Below are 18,638 nucleotides of genomic sequence, written 5' to 3'. Positions count from 1 at the left end.
AATTACCCCAAATGAATTTAGGATTTTAACAATGTGACAATGTTTGATTTATGTAACTGCTTCTGTACTTACATTGATTGAGCTTGTCTGTTGCTTTGTCCTCTTGGTGAGCTTCCAAGCCAATTTGCTGCTTTTTACTGTGGCGTGATACATTGATTATGTTTTTAGCACATGCTCTTTAGTAATATGTCTCGTCAATCTGCCAGGAGAAAAATAATTAAAAGAACAGGTTAGGACAAAAGTCACCTAATGTGAAAATTGGATAAGGTTTGCATATTCTTCCTGTTCTCTTGCTTCACATGAGTGCAAACCATTTGACCATATGAGGACAAACGTTACAGAAACTGGATGATGTCGCGTTGCAATAATTAGGTCAAAATCTAATTACTAGTAAGCGCCTTCAAATTACACATAAAAATACACCAAAATACCTTTAGAGTTGTCAACTGAGCACAACAATCTCAAAATTTCTCCTGCTTACAATTTTATTAACAGCACTGTGCAGTCTTCCAAAGTGATATAATCTTTGAAAACAAGGATGAATTTTAACAAATGCCTTTTTTTCTTTTTTCTTTTCTCAAAACGGCTGTTGTGGACGAGATTACGTGAAACCACAGCTCCCTTGTGGTGGCCCCATTTCGATAAAGCATAACTTTTTTTCCTTGCAGGTGCAGAGAAAACAGCCAGTCAGGATGTGCTTAGTCTTTTTGGGGGACTAAGAAGAAAAGTAAACAGCAGGTGCTCCTGGATGAAGCTCACACACCCACAATTGCATGCGCACACAACAAAAGGCCTCAGTCAATCATGATCTCAACACAAATGGCACTGCTTTCGAGAATTATTCACAGAAGTAAACAAAACATTGTGTTGGGGTGCAGGGGGGGGACAGAATACAGGAATGTAAAATGAGAGCCGACAGCATTCTTGTATTACTGCAAGCGCCTTTAGAGTGACAGTATCAAAGCACAATTTGGTATACTGTGCGAGTACATGAATACACAATTAACATGCTGCCCTGGAAATACCAAACAGTAATGAAGACTCCATTACTTGCCATTCAAGAAGTTTGTCAAGGCAACTAGGAACATAAAAGCAGAAATGAGGATTGACCGTGTAGCTTAAACCAGAATAAGCTTATTCGCTATCGGAAAAGCATCAGACACACATTCTTCATATACAACAGGAGTGTTACATCAATGTACCACAAAGCTCGTGTGTGTTTATTCCAAGTACCTGGAAGCTGACCTTGGAAAATATTGTGCAAGTTAGAATGACTGAAATAAACGCGAGGGGTGGGAGAAAAAAAAAAAGGCTACAAGTGTGACTTCATTGATTCCGACTCAGCGGGTCTAAAAAGTTATTCCTGAGTTATTTTTGGCGAATTGGCCTAGTTGGCCCGCTGCTGACGTCCATCAAAGCCGTGGGCCAACCTATTACATCATCAGCTATTCCCTTTCTATGACTTTGGACCCTAAAGCCCAATTCCGCTTTGCATTTTGCTTACTGTTGCTATGACGATCTGAAAGAAAGCTACCTCCCCACCCCCTTCCCCAAAAAAGTAAAAACACTGCAGAGTTGACAGCTCTCAAGCTGCTTGTACGTTCAAGTATGCTACATTAGCGACTGCAGGAAAACGGCGATACTGTCACTTTAAAGGCAGACGACCAAGTTAAACAATATTCACAAACGTACACTTAAGGCTTAATTGTTTAACACTATCATAATAGTAGCAGCAGTGCAGCACTTCTGAATTAATTACGACAATATTTAGGATATTACAAGAATATATTACCAAAATGAAATCAACGACAAAAATTTGTTTGTAATTAAAACACCGCACTGAGCTGGAGACCGAAACCTGAACCAGTCTGACGATGATGTCAAAGATGAAATGAAATAAAATCAGTCACCTCAAATCACACAACATGAGCCCATCTGGTACTGCGTGACGGTTAACATGACAATATCAACATTCACTTCAAGCACACATGCTAGCACTCACACACAGACGCCAGGGTGCTGACCTCAAATAAAACACAAGTTGGTATCAAGAACATGAAAGAAAAATCGAGTACCAAAGCCGCGTTGTTTTGAGAATTTTGAGTTGAAGCATATTTGCATTTGGTGACTATGTTTAAGATTGAAATGACACAAGAAAGTGGCAGATGTTTAGATGTACAACAGAACAATTTTACTTTTACATTTTAAATCTATTCATACCTGCTAAGGAAGGTAATTTGCACCATTTAAAAATGTTTTGCTAGATGGATTACCAGAATCTTAGGCTCTCTCTAGTGGTATGCAAGAGAACCACTGCTTGCGCTATATTTGGCTTTCAAATTCATTATAGGTCCTTTTTAAAAATTGTTTTAAATAACAATTCGCAACTTCCTTCTGTCATTTTCAAATTACAAACTCAATTGGGCCAGGGTTTGAAAAAGTGTGGGCTTACATTTCCAACACACGTACAAACACGCAAACGCAGTGGTGCCAATCCGAGAATCTTCAAGTCAACCCTCGCATCGCCGTTTTGACAACAGGCACATGCTTGGCGCTTGTACCAAAAGTGACCCTCGAAGCGGACATCTTTTCACATACTGACTTGTATATATTACACACATTTAATATACATTTAACCATATATTAAACTTTCATATAGACATACATTTTATTCATGAGGTCTCGGTTACATTTCCAGCCAGGCTTCCGAAAGGCGTCCTGTTTTTTTCAACATGGTGGACGCCGAGTCGGGCCTGGCGAGATGCTCTTGTCGCAGTTTTAGAAGGCTGCTGAAAGAGATGCTGCGAGCGCCAGCCAATTAGAAATTCCACAACGGGCCGGTTGGGTCGACAAGCACCAGAGAGGGTTACGCTCCAGGCAACGAGCCACGCCGACCTTTAAAAATAAAAAGATCAAGCCGAGCCAGGGTGAAATAGCCGAGTGTGCTATGTGAGAATGTGCGCCGTGGAGGGAATGGAGACAAACTCTCGCAAGATGTTCTTGGCCATCTCAATATTGTTCTGTGCAATCATCAGCGCTTTCTGGATGTCCTGGTACGAATATCCCTGACTCATGAGATGTTCTATCTCGCTGCTAATGAGAGGATTGACGTCACCTCCCGTCGCCCCGCAACCGGGAGGGCCGGGGACCGGAGGGACGGGGCTGGGTCGGCGCTCAGAGTTGATGCGCCTTGGGAGGGGCTTGGGAGGTCTCTCTGGGGCTTCCACAGGCTCTGAGATGCCTGAAGGAACAAGGGTGAAGATGGGTGACGACTGACAAGATGTAGCATACAACTGTGAACTAAAAACATTGAGAGCATCGTCAAAAGGGTAGCAATGTAGAACCCAACTCATGATGAATAAAAAAATAAAGGGTTATCTTGACTGACGTGAATAAAATTTTAATCCTAGCAGACAGAAAACCTTCTTTGGCAGCGAGCCAAATAAAATTATTGAAGTGCTCTGAGCAAAATCCGAACTCACTCATTCATCGAGTGAAATGTAACCTCCATCGCTAAACTGTAGCAAACTTACAGGCGGCTACGGAGGATGAGCTCGATGAGGAGGATGAAGTTGATGAGGAGGACCCTCCCAGTTCGGAAAAGGTTCGTCGGGTGGGGGGCATCGGCAATTGTGGTTTGGGAAGATTGTAGCCGTTGTCCTCCTCCTCCTCCTCCCTCTCTTCGGCTGTGTGCTCCCTGGGGCCGTTGGTCACGGGCAGAGGAGGGAGCTCGGAATAATCTGCATTAGTGGAGATGGGAGGAATGCATCAGAATAGAACTGAGGTCACATACTTGTGTTTAGTTTTGTCATTTTAGAAACCTGAATCCTGGGCTTCCTGTGGCCTGGCCTGGATGTTGTACATGGCCTCATACATGGGAGGGCCATCCTCCAGTTCGGCTACTATCGGTCTACCACAGGAAACAAAAAGCACAATAAAGCAACCCCATCACTACGTGACTGTGTGTAGCAAGCCATCTTGAATGCGTACCGCGGATTGAAGGCAATGGCTTGAGTCTGCGTCTGAATGGCAAAGACCGACTGAGGCTGCGGTGGCCTCGAAACCGGGGGGCTCTCTACCATAGGTGGTGCCACGATGGGGGGCAGGACGGGCCTTGAGGAGGGGATCATGTACTCTGACTCCTCCTCACTGTCGCGGACCTCCTCGCCTGTTGCCGACCTCGCGGCTGAAGGCGGCCTGGGGAAAGACAGAGACATGTTTGTTCCATGACTACGATGCAAACACTCATTTCACAAACCATCTTTCTCGATGCAAATTTTAACCAAGAACTGAGACAGAAATGAAACTCACTGAGCTCCTCGCTAATTTCTTGATCATGCATTTGAAAAGAAGACAATGCTAAATAAATACCTGCTTGCCAGTGAGTAGATGGCATTGGCAGAGGATGATGGTTTGACTTTGGAGTTGTCAAAATCTTGTCCGACCACTGAGACAAAGTTCTGAAACGGAAATAGTAGAATCTCAAAACATGAACTTAAAAAAAGGCAGAAAAATTCCTCTGGTATTTTTTTTTTGCAAATTACAAGATGGGTGTAGTGTTTTGTAGTGCTAACCAGCTGGTGATCCAAACTGAGGGAGTTGTTGTTCTTCTGCGGGTCTGTGCAAAGAGCAGAGGGCAGCGCCAAAGGGAGGGAGTGCCGGTTGGAGAGCTCCCTGACACCTGCACGCATGTCCACACCCACAACAGAGACTTGACCAGAGGAGGAAGACGAGGATGTCGGGGCTTTGGGAACAGGCCGGGAGTTCCAGTCGGCGGCCGGCCGGTTTGGGGGTGCCGGAGGCAATTTATCTCGGGGAGCCTCACCAGGCGTGCAGGGTAGGGGCCGTCTCTGCAAGCGCCCCTCCAAGCACGGGGTGGACGCGTGGGGGCGGTCGGGAGGAGGTGGAGGTGGGAGATCCCTCAGTGCTGGGGGGAGAGGAAGGGGCTTGTCTTTGTGATGAGACCCTGCCTGGAGAGGAAATGTGAGAGCCAAATCTAATGAGATTCAACAACTGTTTGAAAAATGCAATAGATCTGGCCTAAGCTACTTTGAATGAAGATTGTGGATATTTTCTTTTCAGTAGACTTTGTACTAGCAACGATAACCACAAGTTTATCGCAAACAATGCAGAGAAAAAAAAAAGTGTTGAGCAGTCTGGCTGTTTGTGAGGTAAAACTCAGCAACAGAATGTACCCACTTCCTCTTCACAACACTGCTGTCATTAGCTGACTCAAAGCTGTGAAAACAGTCATCCTACAGCACAATATGGGCTATTTCCTGAAAGCTTACTATTTGTACGAGCCATATTTTGACGTGTAACTGGTGCAAACGACTGCCTCCCCGAGTAGACTGCCACTGATTAGATGAAGTACCATAAACTGTCTTGTATAATATTTGATAATGCAATAATAATATGCTAATTCCTGTTTTTTAATTTATATAACATCCACATGAAATTGCATGTCATGACTGACCTTAGTAGTGAGTCCAGGACTGGAGGCCCCAGGTGGGTTAGGGGGTCTATGTGGAAGCAGGTCTAGTCTGGGTGGCACGGGTGGAAGGGATGACTGAGGAGCCATGGACACAGGTGAGGGGGGACGTTCCACCTGCATCACGCACACAAAACAACTTCAATGACGTGAGAAAAAGACATCGGTTGCACAGAATCTGACACGTGGTCAGATAGTTCAAGGTGATAAGAAAGAGCACACCACACAACTTCCCCAAACGGGATGACATGACAGAAAATTCATTCCTCTTCACAAAGCTACCTTGGTGCAAGCAAGTTTGCTCATCATTAGGTGGGGGTCTTCAAGTCTGTCGTCGTCATCGTCGTCATAACTGGGCGACGGAGCGCCTTCGGCGCCAAACAGGCCCCTGCAGGAGTTCCCGCCGTTGTCCTTGGGGTCAAATGGATCCACGACGATATGCTCGGTACCTTTAATCTCACAGCGACAGAACGGGCAGCCCGTGCCTTGACCCTCGGACTCCTGCAAATGTGGAAGAGGGGATGAGGAATGCGCAAGCCCAAAAGCCAACTAAGTCACAAGACGCAGTGGACCTGCCACGCTGTGAGACAGGAGGTGCACATGAGATGACCGCAGGGCTCGATCTTCACATCCTTGTCGTTCTCTGCGCAAATTTTGCACAGCTGGAAGGTGGAGCCCATCTCACAGTAGAGTTCATATTGCTCCTGGAGAGAGAGAGAGGGGGGGGGGCAACCAAAGGCAATCATGAGCCCTCAGGGACCTCTACTCAAAATCGCTGAGTGGATCTGCCAAGTCGCTGCTGTCCAGTATACAACTCAGGTCTTTCTCCACAATGATTTACAGTGGAGTCAGTCTGACAAAATGTACATTTCATTCGATTCCAGATCATTGGGAAAAAATAATTTGACTGAACTCAAGTCATAGTCCTTATTTAGGTACAATAACGTAAACGTATCAAAAAGCATGCTGCACTGACCTGTGTGACTTTAATGTGATCTTGAGGCGAAGGCTCACACAGTCCGGTCAAGTCTGGATTTTGAGGCCGGCCGTCAGGGAATAAATAGCTGGAGATGTAGAGGCACAGAGGTAATGCTTGGTCATCTGAGCTGTCAGAAACTTTGCAGGGCTATAACACCGAAGAGTTAGCACAGTTATCCCGATATATTTCTTTTTTTTATTTGTTACTCTGGCTATACTACACTCGTTCAAATGACTGCCCAAAATAAAGACATAAAATAAAAAATAAAAAGTGACATCTGCTCATTGTTGAAAACCCATTTTTTAGCTTTAGTGGGTATGTTGTCAAGACTATAACTGGTCCTCTTTATAGTAACAAATAAAATAGATAATATCTTTCGAAAAGAGAAAAGGATCTAGCCACAGATGTACAAGCACCATGCAGTCTTTTTTTTTTCTAGTCTGTTAGTCAGCAAGCTCCTTTCTGGTTCACAAAGGATCATGGCTGCGGTGAGATAGCCAAGGCCATGAGTCATTTAGGACTTGCATGACACTGCACTGTAAGCATGCCAAAATGGAATACTTGTAGACTTACAATCCTTCCCTGAAGCCATCTATGAGGGCCTGGAAGAGCGGTTTATTATGAGGAATGGTCTGGAGAATGTTTCCATCTGCCGTCACGTAGCCGATGGCCCACTGGCCCAGGCGGGTGCAGCTCAGTCGGAAGATGTAACTGAGGGGAAGAAAAAGAAAAAAAAAGGTGATAAGTTCACACTGGGTTTTAATGAAGAGCACATTTGAGGTGCAAACAGACGCTGCAATGATGCAACATGAGAGCGCATTGACGTCTGCATCGGTACACACGTTTACTTTTGGGCTCGGTGCGCTATGAGGCGTACAAGAAAATGGCCGCTGGCACCATAACTTGTCCAACTCGCGCTATAATGTGAACGTCATTCGGGCCGGCCAAAGCGGTGACATCGTCTTTCAGAGTACAATCAAGCTATTGATGCTAGGTACCAGTACACACACACACACACACGCCGAACCCAACTGGAACCAATGCCTGTTATGTATACGATGAATACGATATTTCATTAGGTTTCATAATAACAAAAAATGTGTCGCTTTGTCTCACCTGCCAGGTTTGTGAATGAACTTTTGCAGGCGTGCTTTGACCTCGTCGTAAGTGAGGAAGGCCATATAACCTGGGTGTGTGACCGCCAAGCTGTTCCAATTCCGTAAAAGGGATGACCAAGGCTATCGGAGAGAAAGTGTGACAAATCAGTGGATACAACCAAGACCATCAAGCATGAGAACATCATGTTAACATTAGTTACACACGCCTCACAAGTAAAACGGAAGCAGAAATTGCAACAAGTAAGATTAAACATAGATCATCCGTAAAGGTTGACTTGAGTGCACGAGAGCAAAAGCGACCATTAAAAAGCCGCACGATAATTCTGTATAAATGATTAAACACCAAATATGGACAGTGCTGGGAGTCTTTCTTTTTTTAATTTGCTTGTTAACAATACTTTCAGCACAAAAGTGAAACATGAAGGAAAAAAAAAAGACCGGAAAGAAAAAATTTGAATTCAGACTGATACTGCCTTTAGCAACTAAGCAAATGCTTGCAGAAAAGATGAATATGTTTTTTCCTGTGGCTTGTGATTATGCAAACCCCAGGGAAAGCACCGGTGTTATTGCTAGAACTGAGACGCCGCATTTTAATGTGTATTTGATTAGCAGTCCTCCTGACTACAAAAAGTAGAAAGAAGCATGACTGAAAATGTTATCCAATCTGCTTAGTGCTTGTCTGGTATTAGAAATGAGATCCCTTTGTGGTGCAAATGGAAAAGGTGAATGACCTTGAGAGGGAGCGTCAAATGAAGGTGCCGTGTATTATTTAACTAAACAACCTACCTGGAAAAGCCTGGTGAAAATGTCAAACTCAAAAACGGAAATGTAGTCATTGCAGGTGAGGTCGATGGTGGACTTGAGGGCCATGGCCTCCAGGCCTGAGCTGATTGGGTGGAACTCGTGAAGAGACTGGCGGAACACCTTCCAAGGCACGATGGTCCTTTGGCACAAAAAAAATATACAACTTGATGATTAAAATGATTGTGGAGCAATGGTAAAACGCACTATTGTGAGCACGGACAAACATTTCAAAAATGATTGGCATCGGGGTCTCACTTGTCCCCGAAGGCACGCCTCCAGAACTCGGCAGCATCAGCCTTGGTGATGCGGAAATTGTCGCCCTGAAACAGGCCGTTTGGAAAGATGGCCTTCAGCTCGGCCAGCATGTGGCTGAAGATCAAAGATAGCTTGGTGAGGTTCCTCCTGTGAAAGCAGAGAACAGACCATTTGTGGTTAAAGCGCTGTCACAATGCCAAAGCTGAATCATTTTGGAGGACTAAGTCTATTCATATTAACTTCACATGGTGATATTAGCACACTATGTCAGAAATATTTAATTAAAAACACTTTTTTTTTTTCTCCTTGGTGTAAAATGCCTAAAACGGTAACAGTGGGAGAAGCCGTGAGGGAAAAAGGCAGATTACACAAGAACCGCCGTGAAATTGATATTTTCACACATATTTGCACAATTGGGTGGACCGATGGTCACATGTTTATCTGAGACTTCTCTTGTTTGTCTTCAAACCGTTATATTAGTGAGTTAATTCAATTTCCCGCGACATGTGACAAGATTGACAGCGGCATTATTGATGCTAGTCGCATTCCGCGTACAAAGATTCCGCCACAGGACAGGAGTGACGTGGCGAAAAGTGAGAAAATGATAGAAGGGGAAGAGGTTGGAGTAGAGTGCAATGTTGGCAAAGCCCAGTGGCACCTGGCAGCATTAGAGGAGTGATGCTAAGAGAACCCTGATTTATGAACACACACACCCATACAAGAATGTGTGTGCGTGTGTGTGTGTGGATGTCGGGCAGCAGGAATTGACATGCACGAAAGCGACAGTAATAAAAAGACTGACCACACTGCAGCTGCACTACACGACACTGTGTACCTTGTAAACTAATGGCCGCTAAAGAGAGAGAACTGTGTCCGAGGATACCGTGAGAGGTTTAGAGCTAGATATGTTTAAAGACACAAGGTGTTAAAAGTGTTATTACAAACCATTCTATACCGATAATGGTAATAATAAAAGTGTTTGTTTATTTGGTATTATTTGGTGATTAAAAACAACTGAAAAGTGAAGCAATATCACACAAGCCATCGTTTCTCAAAGTAAGAGCAGACGTTTGCAAATGTCTTATTTTGATTTTACACAAAAAGTCTACAGAAACTCAAATGAATGCACAAGGTGATCACATAATTGATCTGTTGTTGATGAATGGATTAATCCTGACACCTCTAAAATATAAAGCACAACAGTGCTGAGAAGTAGCGCTACATCTTTTGAGTGTCCCAATTATTAAAAGGAAGAAGAAGAAGAAAAAGGGAACTAAATCGCATCTCTCTCAGGCATCTCCATCCTACAATAGCAGCTCTGTTGTCAGTGTTTGTACTACCCCCTCCAACTGTTGCTGTTATCTAAGCTGCTGTGCCAACACGAACAATGCCGAGTCACACAAAAGAGCCACATTTGATTGCCATGTTTCATCTCTCCCTGGCGGCAACCACAGCAAAGAGCAGAGCCACCCCCACCTACCCCCCAAACACTATGTTGTTGTCAACCCCCGCCAGCACACTATCCCCCCTGGTGCTATAGATTGACCTCTGACCCTGCAGCTGGCTGCTCCCTTCCTGTTTCCTGCTGGCCGTGATAAAGTAGTTCTACACGTCAGCCAGAAAGCGTAGTGGTGCTAATACAGCGCAGCACAGCAGCAAAGGTCAACCCTTACAGAATGAACGTCTGTCTGGATTTACAAGTAGCCCAAATGTCAGCTTGCAGCTGTATTATCTTTGCTCCTTCAATCTAGGAGGGACATTTAGATCGGTCACATGAAGCCAAAGTCTTGGAAGAGGTACACTAAATGTTGTTGACCTAACATTTGAAGTCACTCAAGATGGCTGAAGCGCGGGGCAAATTGGGACTTGTCCAGCAGCTGCATCACAAAGCTTTAGTTGTTCTTCCTTTGGACACCCCTGAATTACATTTGTGTGGAATTGGAGAATGGACAGACCTTTACATCCTGAGCTAAACTCGGTCATTCTTCGCCAATACATTAATGGGGTGAAGTTTTCATGAAAGTTTTGAAGCCCTACAAAGAATGAAACAAAAAAATAATAGCATTCAATAACGGTTTTGTTTTGTTCGTCTTACGACAGCTTTTGCTTATAAATGTGTCACCTGGGATCATTGGTCATATGAATGTGTCGATCAATCGATGGTTTCAAATTCTTTCATGAACCAATTGTACTAAAATAGTCCATTTGAGAAAATAACATTTTTACAATTAATTCCTAAAAATGTGCCCTTAATATTAGGAAAACAAATGCAAATTAAAACAAATATTTTGTGGGCTTCATTGAGACTGCGTATGATAATCTGGCGGGCCTTATAGTTTAAAAAATAATAATAATAAAATTCCGGTATTTGAAACAATGTCTTAATCATTCAAGAAAAACACAGTGGGAGCATGTGTTTGAAATCTGGCCCAAATATCGAGCAGTCATCACGTTATATGGGGAACTGGCTTCACGTCAGATGTCCATCAGGAAACAGCACTCAACATAGTGCACTTCAGTATTGATCCAACCACAAAACCCCACAAACAAGCACCTCGGTGAAGCAAACAACAGCCTGCTCTAATTTCCTGTCCAACTTCTTTTTTTTGTATTATAACTTATGTTTGTCTTAAACCTCAAGTTAAAACCCTCATTAGAGATTTGAATGGAAGATCTTGGCTGCTGGGCATAAGCCGCTTAATAATTAGTTATACACAGAGCGTATTTGCGCATACTTGAGCTCATTTGGCTCAGTTTGAATAATAATAGGAGCTGATTGTGTACAACAGCGCAGAGAAGTGGATAGCCTCAAAGTAGGACAAATGACTCCATGATGCCATAAACTATGATAATCTGCTCGTTCTCTATGTGAAAGTAAAAACACAAGTGTGATTTACACTTTGTTTTTAACGTGTACACATTCGTAGTCATGCACTCGAAACACAGTTATTTTCTTTTTCGTTGAGTCATAAGATGAAGAAGAAGCCAGATTTAAAGATTCAGGTTTAGGGAAGGAAGAACAAACTAACTAGCATTTAGCTGCACAAGAGTGTCAAAAGTCACATTGATATCTGGAGGCCAGAATCACAAATGACTCGCTCCACGGCCTTAAAACCATCAAGCAAAAGGTCCGTCACTGTCTGTACCGTGCGGGCCGGGCCCTCCCAGTTGCAAGAGCCTGCTGCCTGCAAGCCCACCACTTCCTGCAACCATCTGGACCTACGAATGGTGGCCAGGATTCGATTGAAGCTTAGCCCAGGGAAAAGATAAAAGGCTCTCTTAAGAGAGGTCAAAGCTGCATCCGGGGACTTTTCTGCGAACACGGTCACAGTCTTGGCCGATTCTATGACTAATAGTTAGCGTACGCCGAACATGCTAGCTTGATGTTAAAACCGAAGTGTGCTTTTCTTCTGGTTAATTACTTCCTGTACTACAAAAGACCAAGATTCCTTTCCCGGTAAATGGCAGTTAGAAAGAGGTAACCCTTATTGGGAAATTAAAAAAACATGATCAACAGAATATTCGGGTTCCTACGAGCATTTACATGGATGTGTGTGGTTTTTTTTTTGGTTTTTTTTAAATACTGCCAATATTCAGATTTTAAAATAATAGTCATCTTTGTGAGTTTAGACTGGGCGTGTGGACTAAAATGTTCCATTCACATTATGCAATTATAGTTGATCAAGATATTTAAGTTGTTCAAACAGCTCAAGGCGACTGTTTTATTGTAAATACATGGCGGTGAATGTTTTTTTTTTTTTTTTTACGCAAATGAAAGAGACCAGTGTCACTGAGGAACTGAGCATAAAAAAAAAACTGAATTAGCAAATGGCCACTGAAAGGAGAAGCATTTGATTATATATATATATATATATATATATATATATATATATATATATATATATTAAAAAAAAGCACATGACGCAACATAAGTATTCAACACTCTTGACGACAGACGCTCACCTGGGTTGCGAGTTCTCCTCATACATGCGCTCCTTGCCCTCCTTGAACAAACTGATGGTCTGCTTGGTCTTCTTAGTCAGGTTCTCCATGAAGACTCGGAAGTACTCGTTCTCGCCCAGAGTTTCCATTTTGCCTTCGTAGCGTGACAAAATGGTGCGCAGGTGCTGGTACGTGTCTGGCAACAGGTCCAGGATGTAAGGGGGGCTGTTCTTCAGCGCCAATTTGGGGTTTTGGCACAGGCGCACCACCTGCAAAGAGGCAACGTGACAGGAAGGTGCGTTAAGACACAAAAGGAAAAACGGAAGAAAATAATCAAGTAATCGGGGTGGGGGGGGGGGGGGGTTTCATGCCGCATTTTGCTCCAGGGCTTTCTTGACTTCATCCATTATGGCTTCAGCGCAATTTATCACAGTGGCACAGTGCTTCCTCTAATGACTGAACAAAAAGTCTTGGGAAGAGGCCAATGGAAAAAATCATATACACAAACCTGAACTATTTGGATTCCAAAGCAGAGTTTTATCATTTATTCCGTCACTTCTGTAGCTTCACCATTGACACGAATGATCACAGCAATTGGTGAACCGAGAGATAATCTTTCATCTGGCGGTTTGTCGTGTCGTCAATCAACTACACGCCGTGGTCAGAAATGATCACTGGACTGACTTTGACCTTTTGTTCGGCTCATCCTACGGTACTACTTCTGCAATGTGAGTCACTGCTAATGACCATTTAAAAAAAAAAAAGTCTACAGAGCACTCAGACTGGAGGAGTCTTCCCATAAAACGGCAGCTGGACAGACGGCTATGATGCAACAACTGCGGGATTTTTTTTCATCTCATCATCGTAGTTGTGTGAGAACAAAATGCTGACCGCTGAAAAACACTCATATCAAAGTCTGAGCTAGAGGAAGTGTGGGGGCACATTTAGCACCACCCGAACATTAGGATCAGGACGTGGCTCCAAAAGGAAGCCAAAAAAAAAAAAAAAAAAGTTCTTTCCAGTGTTAAGGAACTGTGTAAGGGTTCATTTTATAATTGTGAGAATAATTTAACAATTATCACTATAAAAAGGCATGAAAATCAAGTCACAGATATTTAAGAAATCTGTTAATTAAATACGGGAGATGACCATTTTTACATAATTTTGGCCAGCATGAGAGCTCAAAAGTTTCTGACGTCCACAAAAGTGTTAATCAGCATTGCGTCACAAAGTAATGTGTAACATTTGGAGTTGCCTCATTCAGTGCGAGCCATTTTTATCCTCACATTTAAAAAACAAAAATTAAATATATCAAAATAAGTACCTGGGATTTATTGTCTGAACACTTTACAAATAAAAAATAAAAAAATTGGGTGACATTCACGCAGACCCCAACTATGGCAATAGTAGATAGAAAGCTTTTCCATCATTCTCTGTTCTGCCTAGCTGTTTTTTATTCCCACAACTGCTTTTTCTTAGTACTTTATTAAATTCCCTTTTATAAAAAAAAAAAAAAAATACCATTCATTTCCAAGTATCACTGATTCATTGACTACTTGTGAATGTGAATGAGGACAAGGCTCATTTCATTCAAGACCACTCGGATAGAATTTTCTCATCATGTGTTATGCATCTGCTGGCCACTAGAAATCGATTATGTTGTGCGCACATCATCATTACTTTCCAAGAAATGTCCACTTAGCAAGCAAATAATCGATAAATTGAGGAGGGTCAATTTTACTGCTCTTAGTTTCACAATTTCACAATGAACCTCAATGAGGTCAAATATTATAGGCCGTACTTCCCCAAAAAGCATTTGAGGACATTTGTGTATCTCTGCTGGGAATTCAGATCCATGCCCAAAAAGTCCCTGCTCAGGGGTTAGGGCTTTGAATGAATTGAGGAGATTTTGGCGAAAGCGTGACTGAACGAACTCCACTGGTCCTTTTCACTCCACTGCTGACACATTTCGGTCTTGAAACGTGTCATGCGACGAGATAGCGGACTCCCCCCGGGAAAACCTAGTAACTATTTATTGCCCTTGGGGAACATTCGCTGGGAACTTGGAAAGGCAGTCTAACATGAGAATGGCTCATTGTTTGGCCCTCGATATTGGTTCTGTTCTAGTTGATGCAAGGGGAATAGAAGTTGGTAATTGATGCTACTAAAATATGACGTACCCAAATGGTTATTTTTAGTGGATACGTTTTTATCATTTTACTACAGCTGGACGATGCATTTGTAATAGAATAAGGCTTTTCCCGAGGAAACTGTACCTCATATCCATTGCTGCGGTTTAAAATGTCCCCAAAAAACCAATAGAATCGTACTTTATCGATAATGAAGATAAAGCAGCAGTGGTCCCCACCCACCAGTTAATAAGCTCTTCAAGTTATTAGTATTTAGTACAGATGCTTTAAAAATGCCAATTTAAAATATGATTATGATTTTTTTCAGTACACAACCTGAACCCGCCTGCATAAATCATGTTTGAAGCGATCCATGGCACAAACAAGGTTGGGAACCACAGCTCTTGACTACCCGTGACTTTCTACCCGTGGTTTTGACCTGATAAGACCGTTGGCAAGCTAATGCTACTTGAATCAACAACTCCAGAACACTACTATGACTCAGCTTGCCACGTGCACATACTGTATATAAACACACAGGTGCTACAAATACCTCAATGCCCAATAAAAACATCTTGTGGCAAATTTCAGAGCTGTCCACATTAGCAGTTTAAATTTCCTTAAACGTATTTCGGAAGAAAAATTAGGCTCACTTTTTAAGGATTATTGTATCGGGCTAAATCCAGGATCGCTAGTCAACCCGATGAGGGCATTTGAACCATGTTGCACTTTTCTAAGCCCTCAGCTGTAAACAAGCAAGAACATGCTTCCGTGTTCCTGCAGCGTTCAGACTGTTCCTGGAAAATACACCATCTGCCTAGAAAGGTGAAGCATTAAAAAAAAAAAAAAAAAAGACAATTTTGCCCAAACATTTTCAAACCTTAAAGTTCTGGTATTTTTTTTTGTTATAGGGAGCCCTTAAAACAATTTCAATTTCTCAAAAATTTCAGTGACGCTTTCAGTGCACCTTACCTGTGTGTCGATGCCAAATTTAAATGGAATAAAGTTTGACTCTTTTGCTGTACTGGTTTGTTTTCCTTAATTGTGCAGTGATGCGCCTCATAAACTGGCGCATAGGATTTTTTTTTAACTGCGCCATGCTGTTAGGATCAAAGCGCAAGCGTTACTCTTTTACGCTTCACTGTTCGCGTGCAGCCAGTTTTGGTGAGATTTTATCATCCAAGCCTCCCACAGACCTACGCAAATGATTGACTCCACTGTGACGTGTTTGATAACGTAATTAGTCAGATGTGATTAAACTATCGTTATGACGTTTGTCAGCAAAAAAAAAAGTTTCAAAACATTGGGGGAAAAAGGATGTGAGTTAGTTTGTCTGGCATGGTACACAAAAGAGATAAAAGATAAAGAATATATGCTTGTGAGTATTGTTCGATTGTCTGTCTACACAACATTTGTTCATATATATATTGCTTCATGGGCTTTTGATACAGCGACATCAATGCTTATTTGTCAACTCATCTATGGCGCTGTGTGTTAGTATGAAGCTATAAGACTTTTCCAAGACAAATTTGCATGGTTGTTTTACATAGTGGTGCAATTTCTTTGCTTCGTCTCCCAGTAAAATTTAACTGGGTATGGCAATAAACAGCTTGAAGCAAACACTTGCCCTCTTTTTGGGAGAATTATTCACTATCTGTGCTAAAATCTCCAAGTGCGTGCAAGTCCAAGCAAAAAAAAAAAAAAAAAAAAGTTGGGTGGTCACTGTAAGTTGACTGTTTTTTTTATGATTACGATTTTAAAGAAACTTTAAAATTCTACTTATTAACCCAAACAGTTTAACACTACCTTGCCTGGTGTATTATCTTAAAAGCTTAGGCTAACCAAAGCGAATGACCATAACACAAATGATTATGATGAGGTTCCTCTTCATGAAAGATCTCCCTGCTCTGGTACACTCAAAGAGGAAGAGACAAAAGAGTGTCTTGTCTTCCTATTCACGCTCATATTTACTTGTGAAGCTCACAGGAAACTGGAGGTCAAAATGCATGAATCCGTGGGGGGTACACAAAATGAGTCTCCCCCTTGAAAATACAGTTGGACCACTTATTTAATGTTTTGTTAAAGAGTTTCCAGGGTAGACTTGTCAAAACTGCCAATTTAAGAACAGCCCGTTTTAATTGGTGTATTTTCTGGGGCGAAAAAGCAAAATCTAGTGTCAGCCTTCCTATTAATTTCAACTGCAACTTATTACGGTGTGTAAATGTGGCAGCAAAAACAGAAATTGTTAGTAGCGAATGGCAAAAACTATGAATAAACAAACCCTTCAAAAGAAATATTTAACTCATAACGCTGACGTGGTTATATTATATGTCATTCGAAGTCTTCTCGTCTAAAAGTAACGGGGCAGTGAAGCCTTGGAGCGTCATTTAAAAGCAAATTAGCCAGTTTGCTAACACGAGCTAAGCGTGTCGCCATCCAGCTGATTAGCTTAACATTAGCATTGTTAGCAGCACACGGAAATTAGCTAGCTTATCGTTAGTTAGCTGTAGTTAGCTTAGCAACCAACCACTCCAAGCATCCGCTCTTCATCATAGTCGCTCTTGACCAACCTTATCCATCAGTTTCCAGCACTTCTCCACGGTCTTTTTGTCCACGGCCCCGGGCTGGTGGTGCGAATGGAGGTGGTGGTGGTGTGGCTGGAAGGCATCCTTCATCATTCCGATGAGTCCCCCGCCTTTCTTCAGGTTGCCTGCCATGTTCGGGCTCGGGGGCGACTGGGGTCTGGCTGCCAGAGCCGCAGACAGGTGAGGCGCGTCAGGCGTCGGGGACGGAGGGAGGGAGCTGATGATCCGACCGGGCACCCTCCTTGGCGAGGACAGCGCCCGAGTGGCAAATCCGGCGAGTTCCTCTAACCCGACGGGTTAGAGGAAGGAAGGAAGGACTATCGGGTAGAGGCTTCCATCAGTAAAACGATCAGCTTGGCGAATAAAAAATCCAAATGTGGCTAACACAGTCCTCCAAAGGAGAGTGTAAAACGCGCTATGCTGCTGCGGCTAGCTGCGGTTCTCCGTGCCTCGGCGTGCAGGCACACGCGCAGCCCGGCGATGGGGAGCAGCAAAGTGAGCTCGGAGGACTCGAAGCGTGTCCTCTCTGCACTTCTACTGACGAACTCCCATTGTGTAGTCAGGGGCAGTTGACGATACCTTTAACTGCAGCTCGAAGGGGAAGTGGGGCGTCTGGGTGACAGCCCCGTGCGGCGCGGCTGGTGGAGACCGCTCGCCGACGGCCCCGGAGAGGAAGTAGCACCGTGGAGCCGAGACACACGCGGGACAAAGACTGACTAAATTACGGTGAAGATTCAACATTGCCCGGTAGCGTCTCTTTGCTGCTTCCCCCCCCTGTGACGTGTATGCACGGGCCTTTCTTTTCCTGTTCTCCTCTTTCCGTTTGCCCCCCCCCCCTCAAAATCCCAACTCCACGCCTTCGCTCAAGCGCGCTCACGTGAACATGATCGGGAGCGCGCGCCTGTCTGTACACTGCATAAAACAAACAAAGTATTATTTTTTTTACCCCCCGAGGGGATGGACAGTAGACTAAAGGTTTACATTTTTACGTGTAGCGCCCTTGTCGCCCCTGACAACCGGGGATGCTTTTGCTGTGTCTCACTATGGCTTAAGTGTGCGTGAGTCACCACAGAAGCAACGGGTGGGCTCATGCTGCCATGCCAGACTCAATTTAAGCACAGCACGTGTCACCATGGCAACGACAGTGGCCTACAGTTAACGCTGAAGCAAAACAAACAAGATTCGTGTGAAATATACTTCTGGCGTTGTTGTATTTTTCAACCCAGTACAGTGACGCTTTGGATTTTTGTTCCATGAGCATGCACCAAACTCAAACACTCGTGACTTGAGATCCAAGACTCTTGCAGTACGTGTTTTTCGAGATACAAACACAAA

At 43.3% G+C, this 18,638-nt stretch overlaps 1 protein-coding gene across 2 annotated transcripts; it reads right to left on the bottom strand.

Moving 5' to 3' along the window:
* Nucleotides 1-467: 467 nt before the first annotated feature.
* On the bottom strand, nucleotides 468-18,122 carry cbl (Cbl proto-oncogene, E3 ubiquitin protein ligase). Of its 2 annotated transcripts, XM_061280708.1 has the most exons (17): nucleotides 17,289-18,121; nucleotides 12,611-12,858; nucleotides 8,648-8,794; nucleotides 8,375-8,531; nucleotides 7,587-7,708; nucleotides 7,044-7,181; nucleotides 6,468-6,555; nucleotides 6,064-6,195; nucleotides 5,774-5,992; nucleotides 5,477-5,608; nucleotides 4,826-4,970; nucleotides 4,575-4,681; nucleotides 4,372-4,460; nucleotides 3,991-4,197; nucleotides 3,822-3,910; nucleotides 3,534-3,740; nucleotides 468-3,241 (listed from the first exon to the last, which is right to left on the bottom strand). In XM_061280708.1, the coding sequence occupies exons 1-17, from the start codon at nucleotides 17,433-17,435 to the stop codon at nucleotides 2,946-2,948; spliced, it is 2,670 nt and encodes an 889-aa protein (XP_061136692.1). In that variant the 5' UTR covers nucleotides 17,436-18,121; the 3' UTR covers nucleotides 468-2,945. The 2 variants fall into 2 exon arrangements, with proteins under 2 accessions (XP_061136692.1, XP_061136691.1); XM_061280707.1 differs by having other exon boundaries at nucleotides 4,575-4,970; nucleotides 17,289-18,122.
* Between the last annotated feature and the right edge of the window lie 516 nt (nucleotides 18,123-18,638).

Source organism: Syngnathus typhle, linkage group LG6 (genome assembly GCF_033458585.1).
Source record: "Syngnathus typhle isolate RoL2023-S1 ecotype Sweden linkage group LG6, RoL_Styp_1.0, whole genome shotgun sequence".
Classification (NCBI taxonomy): domain Eukaryota; kingdom Metazoa; phylum Chordata; class Actinopteri; order Syngnathiformes; family Syngnathidae; genus Syngnathus; species Syngnathus typhle.
This window is presented reverse-complemented; position numbering and strand designations above follow the sequence as displayed.